General features: G+C 32.3%; 2 protein-coding genes across 2 annotated transcripts; one reads left to right on the top strand and one right to left on the bottom strand.

The window, feature by feature from the left end:
• Positions 1 to 570: 570 nt before the first annotated feature.
• Positions 571 to 1800, bottom strand: LOC148608522 (uncharacterized). The gene is made up of 2 exons (XM_088546504.1): positions 1641 to 1800; positions 571 to 1043 (listed from the first exon to the last, which is right to left on the bottom strand). The coding sequence occupies exons 1-2, from the start codon at positions 1699 to 1701 to the stop codon at positions 655 to 657; spliced, it is 450 nt and encodes a 149-aa protein (XP_088402630.1). The 5' UTR covers positions 1702 to 1800; the 3' UTR covers positions 571 to 654.
• Positions 1801 to 2039: 239 nt separating this feature from the next.
• On the top strand, positions 2040 to 3158 carry LOC148608521 (uncharacterized). Its single transcript, XM_088546503.1, has 2 exons — positions 2040 to 2202; positions 2663 to 3158. The coding sequence occupies exons 1-2, from the start codon at positions 2133 to 2135 to the stop codon at positions 3058 to 3060; spliced, it is 468 nt and encodes a 155-aa protein (XP_088402629.1). The 5' UTR covers positions 2040 to 2132; the 3' UTR covers positions 3061 to 3158.
• Positions 3159 to 12743: the final 9585 nt, after the last annotated feature.

Raw genomic sequence — 12743 nt, 5'->3', positions numbered from 1 at the left:
CTTGGTTCCTTTGATCACTCTTTATATTTTACGTTTTATTTGTATTTTATTTGTCTTACTTTTTAAATGTGGCTATTGTTCACTTATTTATTTTTGCTAACTTTGGAATATACTGTTACTCATTTGGTACTTCTTCTGATTGTCAGAAAATAAAATAATCGAGTTTTACAAGGTTAATGGAAAGATTAATGGCAAAAACCACGTAACTATGTCTTGAAGACTATTACATGTATGAGGAATGACGAGTACGATAGATGCCATTTTCTTTATATTCAAAAACTGGACAGATGTAATCAATGGCCACAACACATCCATTTAACAGAGATTTGCTATTTAGTATTTTACAAATACTCATCTGGTAATTTATAAAGAAAAAAGTTGTATTTAAGCCTTTTGAATCTGACACCCTAAAATGTCAGTTTTTGAAAGTGGAAAAGGTCATATTGACAGAGGATTTATTTAACACTTGCATTTTTGTTTTTTGTTTGAGGAGTATAGGATACTGCATTGCCACGAAGCAGTGGTCTAGGCATTTTTGAAAATGTAAATGAAGACTGAACAAACAATACGTTTGATTAAAAAGAAAGTATTTTTTACAGATGTCGTAAAACAAATACAGAAAATAAACGTGAATATTATGACATTGGGAAAAGTTTAACCAATCACACCCCCTCCGTTCCCGCCTTTGCTTTCCCTTGTGAAAACAGCGCTTCCAAAATGTGTATTCTTCCACATATCATTATATTCAGTATGTTTTGACAAGAACCATTGAGTGTGGATATTGTCTTCAGAGGCATAATGAATTCCTGTCCAACTTGTGATGTTCGAGTTGCCATAGTTGTTACCAATGGCGATAGAGAACCCCAGAATGCAGTCGCCATTAATCATTGTGTATCGGCCGGATATATCATACCAAGAGTTCGCAGTGTACATGTATCTTCCTGTCACTGAACCTTCAGATGGCACAACAGGGCCAGTTTGACAGGACACCACCATTAAGGAACCAAACTGGTTGGTCCAATTTCCAGAAACGCCACAAGGATCTGTAAATCACGAACAACTCGAAAATCTTTCATTTATACTATTCTTATTCAAATAAGCGGTTTTTATATTTGGAGTAGCATTTGTGATTTATTTGATTTTTTGATGTCATGATCACGACACAATAACAGTATTTGAAGCAAGCGCCCCCTATGAAGGTCTATTTATATTCTAACCATCATTTTTGTCTATTTCATAATTGATGACGTAATTGACTTGCAGCGGCCGCTTCCATGACAGAAAATGATGCTTTCTATTTATAGATTTGTAGACTTGTTCATTCTTTGTGTTTTTTCAAGTCGTAAATTTACTTCAACTTTGTGTTTGTCTTCGAATAAAACTGTCATAATTTTTAACTGGTTTTAACATTATTTAAAGGTTTACTTAGTTGAATGTTCCGGCCATGTTACTTTCCCCTTTTCTTTTTGTTTTGTTTTTTTTAATCGTTGTTTTGTTTTGTTTTTGTTTTTGGTTTTTTTGTTTGTCTTTTTACGTAATCTTTATTTTGTACAAAAAAGTAAAAAGGTTTGTCTTTCTTTATAAAAGATAATATTTTCAGAATGAATTACAATTTTGACTACAGTTTATGTATTACTTACCATTATTGACTGCAGATGCAATGGTGGTTGGAAAAAGACACAATAGGAGCACAAGCACCATTTTCACATAGCATATGTTAAAATGAGACGTAAAATTATGTGTTTATTTGTTCAGGTACCGTTTTATCAGCTCTTGTCAACATGATATATGCCCTGTTGTAATGCGGTAAAAGGGTTATCAAGGGTTATAACATGTTCTTAATGTGCTGTTGTGTAATTGTCATACATGGCGACTATGCATTTACCGTTGCACCACAAGGATGAGGTAATATACTTTCCATTATCAGAATCATATTGCACAAACAAACAATTAATGATTGGAATCAATATTTTGACTTCCCTCAGTCTGCCTTACCCAACCTGTGTCTTTTCATTTTAAATGTAAAAAAGTTCTGTTGTTAGGTGTCATATAAATGTAGATAAATATAGCCTAGACAGTCCTAATTCAAGGCAATACATCTCTTCAAAGGAAGCGAACTGTCTATTTCAGTGATGATAATGAAACTGAGTAAAATTGAAGAATTTTTTATCGGACTTCTGTTAATATCAAATGCAGAAGTTGGTAAGTATTGCAAGTACTAACTCTATATAACTAAATGTGCTCTATTACGTGTACTAACTTTGCTTTCTTTCTCTATTTTTTTTCAGTTGAAACCTTATTCTTTATTTGTATTTATTTTGTTTCGTTTGTATGTTTGTTTTCCATTCTGTTTTCATTATTGTTCGTTGCTATTTATCGTTTGTTTTGGTTTATTTGTTTGTTTTTTCGTCGTCGTTGTTGTTGTTTTCGTGGTTTTTTGTTATTATTATTAATTGTTTTTATTTCGTTTGTAGAGTATTTCTTAGTTTTGAATGTGGTTGCGGTTATTTTTGTACAATACGAATGTTTTTGTGTAATAGAGTTTGATTTGCCTTATATCAAAGTCAACTACTACTTTGTCAGGAGAGGAAATGTTCTTATATACTGGTCAAATTGCGTGCCAAATTATTTTGATTTTTTTTGTATTATTTTATCCCTGCAGTATTTGGAACAAATAGTTCTGATTCATGTGGAGTTACTGGAACTTGGGTGAATGACCTTGGATCCCACATGGAGTTGTCTTGTCAACCTGATTCTCCTACGTCAAATGTTGGTAATCTTAACGGCAGATACAATACAGCAGTTGGAAATGCGAAGGACTATTACAAACTTTCTGGAAGGTATGCAAAGTCCGGAACCAGTTTTGAGAATTGTCTTGTTGGATTCACAGTTACCTATAATAATGAAATTCATGGAAATTCAAAATCAGTAGCGAGTTTTACGGGCAACTATTTTGCATTTGATGATACTTTATACACGCACTGGACGCTAGTTTCTCACACCAGACCGGAGGACATGTGGCTGAATAGTCATTTGGGAAAAAACGTCTTCAAAAGATAAAAAAAAAAACTGAATTGTTAATTTTTGATTATATTCAATAGAATTTCGAAAATGGTTAAAAATATATGTATTGGATTGATAATAAAGATTTTTGTGAATTTCCTCTGTATTTCAAAGAACGTATAAATTGTTCAATGTCGTATTTCTTCATTTCCACTACCATCAATAATTATCATAACTTACAATAATAAAAATCAAATAATAAACACCAAGTACAAAAACATATTTGGCATGTTATATACCAGCAGAAAGTGTTAGAATTAAACCATCTTTCTATAACCTTGGTTCCCTTGATTACTCTTTTGTACTCATTAGAAACGTTCAAAGCTTTATAGCAGCTATTTATGTTTAAAAATCCTTTTTACGGTTTTGAGGTAAAATTGACATATTAAATAACAAAGTCTGATGAGTTTTTAAATTCCTGTAACCGTTTGGGTACACCTAGAAGATATGCATATTGGATCAATTACAGGAAATTAAATTTGATAGAATTACCATTTCCGGATGAAATGTCTTACTGGAAATTTGAAACAGGAAATTAAACTTACAGTCAGATATATTTCAAATACCTTTATAATAATAGAAAGTTGTTGAATATTAAGGAAAGTACACACAAATAGTCTGTAATTTATTATGGCAATGAAAACCTTACCAGTAAATCCTACTTGTTTGACAGAAGTAAGAACTTCTTGCAGCTGAATCAAATAAAAGGCCATATATCTGTAGAGATCCTTGTAAAAGGTCATATATCTGTAGAGATCCTTGTAAAAGGCCATATATCTGTAGAGATCCTTGTAAATTGATTACAATATCATTGAAATATAAAATGCACACACGTCATGCTTATACGTGGTGACTAGCGTGAAGCTAGAACAAAATGATTACAATTAATACGAAATGAAAAGTCATGGTGTTTGTCTAATAGTTTGATCAATAGTTTTCTTAACAAACGAACTCTAAATGTAAGTCAAGATTTAAGGCACTCTTTACAGTGTCTGTTGTATCCTTCATTTTAAGTTCTTTGTGGTGTGGTAGATGTTATGTATAAAATCCCCGAAACTAGGAATATTTAACGTTAATACGTCATCTATATAGCGGAGACTGAGATAAAAGGATCTAGATAAATGATGTTCCTTCTTCTTGGAACAGAACAGCTATAAATTCAGCTTCATAAGAGTGAGAGAAAAGGTCAACAAGAAGAGAACCACAATTAGTTCCTAATGGAATGCTGACCGTTTGTTGCACTTTCAATTTTTCTCAGAACTCACATTGAATTAAAACCAACAAGTGTCGTAGTAGGACTGGAGACCCTCTTTGACAGCTGTGAGTATAGAATTTAAAAGTCTTGAAAGAGTTGATAAAAAGACGATTTACTAAAACTTCAGCAACTACAAATGAATATCAAAACTGGAATTGTCTAAGTACACCACTTTTTGCACACACAAAAACAATAGTATTACACAATGTCTACCTCAGGATCAACGTCCCTTTCGCTTCTGATATTTCATTAGACGGAACTAAACGTCATTCTCAATCAAACTCCGGGAAACGAATGAAAGTCATTTACGGAATGTTAACGTTAGGAAAAGCAGAATCGCAACACACACAATACCTCGCCACTGCGTTTGGCATGATATATTTTGCTTTTTCTTTATTGATATTGTAATAAAATGGGACAATGAGGAACCCACAGAAGGGACTGGAAAGGGCTTAAGAACAAAGTTATTAACTATAAGAGACCTATTTTCTAATGATTATAAATGATCATGGCATTGGTCATGTAAGGTTTTTGCTGTCTACATGTATGTCGGTCTGTCCAAAATATTTCGTCAGTTACAATTTCAGATTGTATTTTGATTGAAAGTTTCTCCTAATCTATTCCTTCACTCTTGTGAGCTGACGATGCTGACTTTATAGCTAATCCAGTTCAAAGCAAGGACCTTCGTTTATCTAGAACCTATAAGTTTAGTTTCTGCTATATAGATGACGTATTATCGTGAAAGAGTAATCAAGGGAACCAAGGTTATAGTAGTAATCAAAAGAATAAAATCCAGGGACAAAGACTAGTCATGGAAAACAGACATACACTACATAGAACATAAACTAACTTAAATCATACAAAGTAACAAAAGCAAATAAGTATCTCAGACTCCACTACAACTGGGAGCTAGACCAGGTGCACCGGTATGGTAAGCGTCCTCTGCTTTCCTAGAAACACCCGCAGGGTTGCTCCTAAAAAAGGCAAGTCCGTGGTAGACGAAAGAGGTAAGGAAAACTATGACACGTTGAACAAATCATTTTTCATGGCGCAGGTGGATACACCGTAACGATCCACGAGTTCACGATGACGACCATAAAACCTCTGTAATGATGTTTAGGATTAGGATTGTTTAAAGATAATACGTCATCTATAAATAATCCTAGTTTCGGGGATTTGATACATCGCATCTACACCCCTACAGAAATTTAAATAAAGGATACTACAGACACTGCGAAGTCAGCCTCATATCTTGACCTACACTTAGAGATCGATGGTAAAGGAAAACTATTGAACAAACTATACGACAAACGTGATTACTCTTTATTCCGTACTGTCAAATTTCCATTCATCTATGGCAACATCCCTTCAGCACCTGCGTTTGGTGGTTTCATATCACAATTCTAGATCTTGCCATAACTAAGCAAACTTATTTTACCGCGCTGGATTTCTTACAATTAGGCTTCTGGAACAGGATTATGTTGCTACAAGATTAAAGTCATCACTACAGAAATAAAGAAGTCTTATTGTCGTCATCATGAAATCGTGGATCGTTACGATGTACCCATCTGCTCCATGAGAACTGACTTATTCGGTGTATGTCTCTAGAAAAGCAGAGGGCACTGACCTGACCGGTGCACCAGGTCCAAGATCCCAGGTTTAGTACAGTCCGAGTTGCTCATTTACTTTTGTTGCTTTGTAGGTATTATTTTGGTTATATTATGTTCTTTGTTGTGTGTGTCTTTTTACCATATCTGGTTTTTGCCCCTGGATTAAAAAAATTAAATCAAAGACAAGACAAGACATGAAAAATAAACACATTCAACAAAGAACACGTAAAACGCCTTCAGTTTAAATGAGCAACTTGGACTCCACTAAAAACTGGAAATACCAGGTGTATCGGTATGTATGATATATAACATTTATAAAGGAATGGTTCAAATGATTTTAGATATATCATTTACACATACGCTTATACTTTGTATAGAGTCACTATTAAACAAAACTAAGATATTATCAAGCTGTAGATGAACAAGCATTTTGTTTAAATTGCATAAAATTCTTTTATTACGTGCTTTTTATTCTATATAAATTTTAGCGAAGGAAAATTATTTATAACACTGATATGACTAAAAAAGACACATGGAAAGAGCTTTATATTCTACATAAACTTCAGCAAAAGTTGAATTTATTATCACAGTAACTCAACAGCCACAAGGAAAGAAGTCTTTTAACACTTAAGGAACACAAATTATTTCTCAAAAATGTAGTCATCTGACAATAAAACTGAAATTCAGCACCAAGAAAACACATCTAAGCATAAAATGACTTAAATATTGCACCTATGGTTAATATGGAACAATCTTCTCATGATATAGACATATATATTGTCGTATTCCATTATTAAACTTAAACATAATTTGTACAACAAAGATTCTCATGCAAATAGAATGTATCAAATGTTGAATCAGTTAAATTTAGTATAGCTCCCTTTTACAGCCCAGTTATAATACAAATATAAAACATGTCTTACAGTATGTTCATTTGGCACAATACATTCACTAGTATAAATCTCCTTCAGCAGGTACACAATTCAAATGTATTAATTCTTCTCATTTTAAGTATTCTCAACAATTTTATTTACCATTTATGAAATTTAACCACCCTTCGGATTCCTTCAAAAGTAAATATATTTCTTCATGTACGTATAATTTTGATGTCTAACTTTCCCATGAAATTTCATTAAAATCCCTTGAGCAGTTTGGAAGTTGTGTTAACGAGATTTTAACACGTAAAACACTTGGATTATCTCCTTGAAGAGTTCTCCGGCAGTTTTTATATTTCTTCATACATATTTAAATATGATGCCAAACATGTACATTGAATTTCATCAAAATCCTTTGAGCGGTTTAGTGGGGGTCTAAAACACGTGGAAAGACGACCGGACAGAAAAACAGGGGAAGGTAATTCCCATTTACTCCCAAACTTGGAACAACTTTTAAAAATCCTTGTAAGTTAATGTTCGACAAGAATTTGACTAGAATGAAAGTGGGGAAAGATCCATTGAAGTTAACATTTAGAAAAAAAAATTAATGTATGTGTCTCTTATGTTATTTAGGGTAAGAGCCCTAATACTTATCAAACCTTTTAGGGAATTCGAAAACATGTCTAAAACATACACTTTTAATATGAATTTAAATGTATTTTTGAACTTGGTAAACAGAACCCCTGTCTACATCGAACAAATATACAAATCCAAAGAGATTCGGATAGGACAGATTTCACTGAAGTACAATTTCACATAAATCCACATACTTAACTCAATTTATTACACAGAAACCAGAAAACAATGTACTGATAATTGTTATCCCCATTTGATCCATAATTCATTCATTGATACGTTAATCACCCACAAACTCATTCACAAATAAATTTTGCCTATATGTCACAATGTTATATATTTTGACCCCATAATTCCAAAGAGTTGGGGTTATTACCCTTAAAAACAATACCCTAATTGGACCCTGTTGTTAAATTTCAAAATTAGTTTTTCCTCGGAAACCAAGAGTCTACATTGAACAACAACGCAAATGACAAAAGCGCCATCACATTTTATGACCGCAAATTGTTTGGCAGTCACATTTGAGAAACTCAGCTTTTGTACATTTTTTGTGTGATAGTCAAAATTTTACTGTATGTTATAAATCAAAAGCAAATAAGGTATTAAAAGAAGTGAGAATTATCATGAAAAGGCTAAAACAAAAGTAGTAAAATTCTTATTTTTCAAACATACAAAACATGTCTCTGCTATAGCATGTAGCTTATAAGTTAATTATAATATCAGATTGCGTTATAATAAAGTATTTGTGTTTCATATCAAATTTACATAAGGAATGTTACATTATAAAGCTACATGTAGAAACAATGGTAGATAATGTTCCAAACAGAAATATTGCTTTCATTAGCGATCATAGCTGTCATAGCGGGTCTTCATGTTGATATGGTGACAGAACATAGTAAGTTCGTTGTATCAAATTGTTTGTTACCTATTCCTTTAGAAGAAGCTGATTTAATCAACTTCATTCAATTCAGTTTATTATGCAATACTTAAGATATATTAATGACTCTTGAAGTTACCTATTCATAAATTTAAATTATTGTAAAGATTGTCAACTTTTTCCTCTGATAATAACAGACAGGTCCTAAAACAGGAAAATTACATGGATTACATTGATTTAAAACTCAATATTTAGATAGTTCTTTCAGCGATGACTTTCTAGACATGATGTGTAGCACTCATCCAGAAATCTACGTAAGTATATATACATATAACCTGTACACTAGTTTAACCCCACCGCAGACGACTGTTCACAGTCAGGAAATGTTGGTCATTAATGTGTCTTTGTTGTTATTTTATTTGCTAGTTTGAATTTGAAGAATTGTCATCGTACTGTTAGAGTGGTATTTATTACTTTTGCTGTCGGGGCCTTTCAGAGCCACTTAAAGATGTTTTTACACCAATGAACACCTATCGGGGACTTCTGAGAGTATTTATTGTTTTGTAATTTGGTTGTATACTGGCACATTTCTTTCGTTTCACCATGTATGTTATTTTTTTATCCTGTTAAGGTATATCAAATATAACAAAATGAAAAGAAGAAACCATACAATGAAATAAGTTATTAAGGAAACAATAAAGACTAATAATATTTCTAACTATGAATTGTTCTTTGTGTTGATATGACCGCTGATTTACCGATTATGACCATTGCATGCAAATGCTTCTTAATCACCACTGGTATATTCACGCTGCGTTGGAAGAGGGAGGTTTAGCGCACTATAAAACTTAGATTTAACTCGCCACTTGGTTTGAAATGCCTGTACCAGGTGCTCCGGTGGTGTAATATGTATTTTGCCAGGTTTATTTTGGACTTGACTTGATTATAAATCGGATTAGTGTTCGATAATTTTGTTGTTACCTTTATTCAAACACATTTGTATTCGAGAGGGGATAAAATAAATTTTATTATGACAAAGGTCAAAAATTCCTTTCACTTCATTTCAATTTGAAAAAGAGGGGTTCCTTATTTTGATACAAGTATATACTCTTTGATTGATTGCAAATTTATATATTATTAGATTGCCTCTTTTTGTCTAGCATATCATCACCACTACAACTACAAGACCAACTATGCATTTACAGCCTCTCTGACATCAGGCAAAACATTAGGACCATACGAGGTAATAAAATTTGAACATGTCTGGCTGAACGATGGGAAGATGTATGATCCAAGCACAGGAATTTTTACAGTTAAGATGAATGGATTTTATTTTAAAAAGGAATTACAAACACATTTCAGATTGTGGTTTAATACTGTTCAGTTCAGAATGGTTATCTATTTATTTTAGGTGCACATATTTCTAAGCCATCCTATAATAATATTCAATTCTTGGTCCAAAAGATGCACTGTTTGGAAAAGGCAATTTTATTCAATAAGAGTAGCAACGAAATTACCGAACACTAATTCGATCCAAAATCAAGTCATGTCAAAATCAAATCTGACAAAATAGATATTACACCACCGGAACAGCGTCAAAGAATATACCACAATACAAACTCTTTCAATTTGAATGGTGACTTTGGAATAATTACATGAACGCAGGTTAAAGAGACGTCAACACTGTCATAACAAATTAACAAAGAAGTTATCATCCACGTCACTATGTTGTCTTTCAAAGACACAGACTTAAACAGTATATGTTTTTTTTCTATTATGAACAGCTTTAAGTTAATTTATTTGGGGGGTTTTTTGAGCTCGCTTTATTGTATGGGTTTTGCCCATCATTGAAGACCGAATGGTGACCTGCAGAAGTTTAATTGTTCGTTACATGGTATTTGGTGGATGACTGTCTTATTGGCAATCACACCACATCACCTATTTTTATAATTTTAGTCGCAATGCAAAAAAACTCATTTTCAATAGACTCACTATATCATTAAAGTATACGCTAAATAAGAAGCAATGTTTGTAAGCTATGTGTACTCTTCTTACTACAAAACGTATTAGAACCCGGTGGCGATAATATAGAAAATCATATTCCTTCAAAAAAACTTAACATATTTCATATTTTTTGTGAAGATTTTTAAAATAAAAGTATAGCATATTGAGGTAAAGATGTCATATTAAATAACAAAGCCTGATGTGTTGTTAAAATCCTGTAACAGTCGAGTTACACATAAAAACAATTAGTATATTCATTTGTAAGAATTACAGGAAATAAACAGTTGTGGGAACAGCGGTGGTCTCCCCTTGACAGAATGACCATAACCGGATGACATACTTTAATGGACTCGGAAAGAAGAAATTTAAACTACCTATCAGATGTATTTCAAATACCTTTATAATAATAGAAAAATGTCGAAGGAAAATGTACGCATATAACCTGTAGTGTATTATGGCAATGGAAACCTTACCAGTAAATCCTAAATCTTTGACAGAAGTAATCTTTCCTTGCTGCTAACGCAAATATATGGCCATATATCTGTTGAAATCTTTGAAACTGATTACAATATCAATGAGATATAAAATGCACACACATTATAATTATACGTGGTGACTACCGTAAAACTAGAAAATTTCGCTGAAAATTCGGTAAAATTTGATTAAAGATTTCTGGTTTATTAAGTTTGTTAAATGTTGATGATTAATTCATTCTTAAATTTGGTTTCATGGTTAAGTTTGGTTAGGTTTAGAGATGCTGGTTAATTTATGGTTTAGACTGGTTTTTCTTTTCTCTTCTGCTATGACTGCGATGATGGACTTTTACATGTGTGTATTTAATATTTCAACACTTTGATTTACAAATATGAAGTGCATTTATTAGATTAACATTTTCAATTGCAGTGTAGTAAAATGATATTTTGTTAAATATTTTATTTATCAGCATTAACATATTTTTGTAACCTGATCGAGGTGGTTGAATTAAAATTGTTTTATTATTTTTATTTTATTGTAAAGGGTCAAAATCATATTTTGCAAGCCCAGCACAAACAAACGTACTTGGGTAACAAATAATTGGAGTTAGGAAGAGATCCCAACTTAGGATTTTTCTTTATAATGGTATATATAATTGTTGCATTTTGGCATTCCTAAACAAATCTACCAAAAGTTTCATTCTGTTTGACTGCTACACATATTTGGAAAAATAAAATGGTTTAACAGTTTGTCCTCTATAGACTTTTAGCAAAATCATTTGCAGAAATTGGTTATTTCGTGTATTTTTTACTCTTGTCAATGAAATAGCGTGAAAAAAGTTTTGTAAATTCCACCCTGTGTTGCCTTGTTTCTCTATGATAAGTAGCCATATTGTATTCTGTAAACTCTCAATATAATAGAATACACACTACCTGGCTCTGCCCATATTCTGACTTTTCCAATGTACCTTACACTAATGGACCAGGCAATATTTATCACCGGGATGGGACGGGTACAAATGGGCATGGGATAAACGCTTTCTAATAATTTTTGTTTATGCTAAATCCTTTGTATGGAGATGTACGAATAAAGAAATAAAGCTTAATTCAAAGCTTTTCACATTTTACAAGAGATACACATGGCATATGATCTAATTGGCACAAGTTCCTTATTTTCTTTAATTTTAAAATCTTTCAATTGTTTGTAATGTTTGTGTGGCTGTCTTTCCTTGGAACATATACATGTGGAAAATGCGCATCACTGCAGGATGAAAATGGGATAAATTTATATCATCGTGTACACGAGAAAAAATGCTAATTACTGCTCACTATTTGATTATGTAGTAGATAAAAATAGTTTGTGTAAATTATTGAAAGAGTAATCAAGGGAACCAAGGTTATAGCGGTAATCAAAAGAATGTAATCCAGGGACAAAACCAGACATGGAAAACAGACATACACAACAAAGAACATAAAGTAACTAAAATCATACATACAATTTAACAAAAGTAAATGAGCAACTCGGACTCCACTAATGATGGTGAAAATGATGGTGTTTGACAGTTTGGAAAAAAAGATATAGATGGACACATTAATTTACTACATAAAGAACTTTAAGTACAATTTGGGCTCTAATTTACAATAAATTAGAAGAAGATAAAATGATATGTTAAAATGGAATACACAACAATGTTAACACAGTTATAATATGATATTGACGACTCCTTTGAATAGGATTAAGATAAAGTACATGGGACATATGCTTGTTTCTGTTGTTAAACTATGGTCGTGTGACATATATTTATTTACATTGGTAAATTGTTTTGTACCGGGGTGATAAATATAGCCTGGTCCCTAAGTTCTTTCTAAAGCTCTGCGGTACGAGGATGAACGTCTCCACTTTTTAAAGATTTAATTACCATAACAAAAAATGTAAATAAATATATACAT

Source organism: Perna viridis, chromosome 9 (genome assembly GCF_037379345.1).
Source record: "Perna viridis isolate PV_CMFRI_1.1 ecotype Kerala chromosome 9, ASM3737934v1, whole genome shotgun sequence".
In the NCBI taxonomy this organism is placed as follows: domain Eukaryota; kingdom Metazoa; phylum Mollusca; class Bivalvia; order Mytilida; family Mytilidae; genus Perna; species Perna viridis.
The sequence above is the reverse complement of the archived record's forward strand: the minus strand, read 5'-3'. Positions and strand labels throughout refer to the sequence as shown.

Bases quoted from the DNA above. Each gene is read 5' to 3' on its own strand.
- LOC148608521 (XM_088546503.1), top strand. From the start codon at position 2,133: ATGATAATGAAACTGAGTAAAATTGAAGAATTTTTTATCGGACTTCTG. The intron at 2,203-2,662 runs GTAAGTATTGCA...TTATCCCTGCAG, and splicing joins AATATCAAATGCAGAAGTTG to TATTTGGAACAAATAGTTCT.
- LOC148608522 (XM_088546504.1), bottom strand. From the start codon at position 1,701: ATGGTGCTTGTGCTCCTATTGTGTCTTTTTCCAACCACCATTGCATCT. The intron at 1,044-1,640 runs GTAAGTAATACA...CGTGATTTACAG, and splicing joins TGCATCTGCAGTCAATAATG to ATCCTTGTGGCGTTTCTGGA.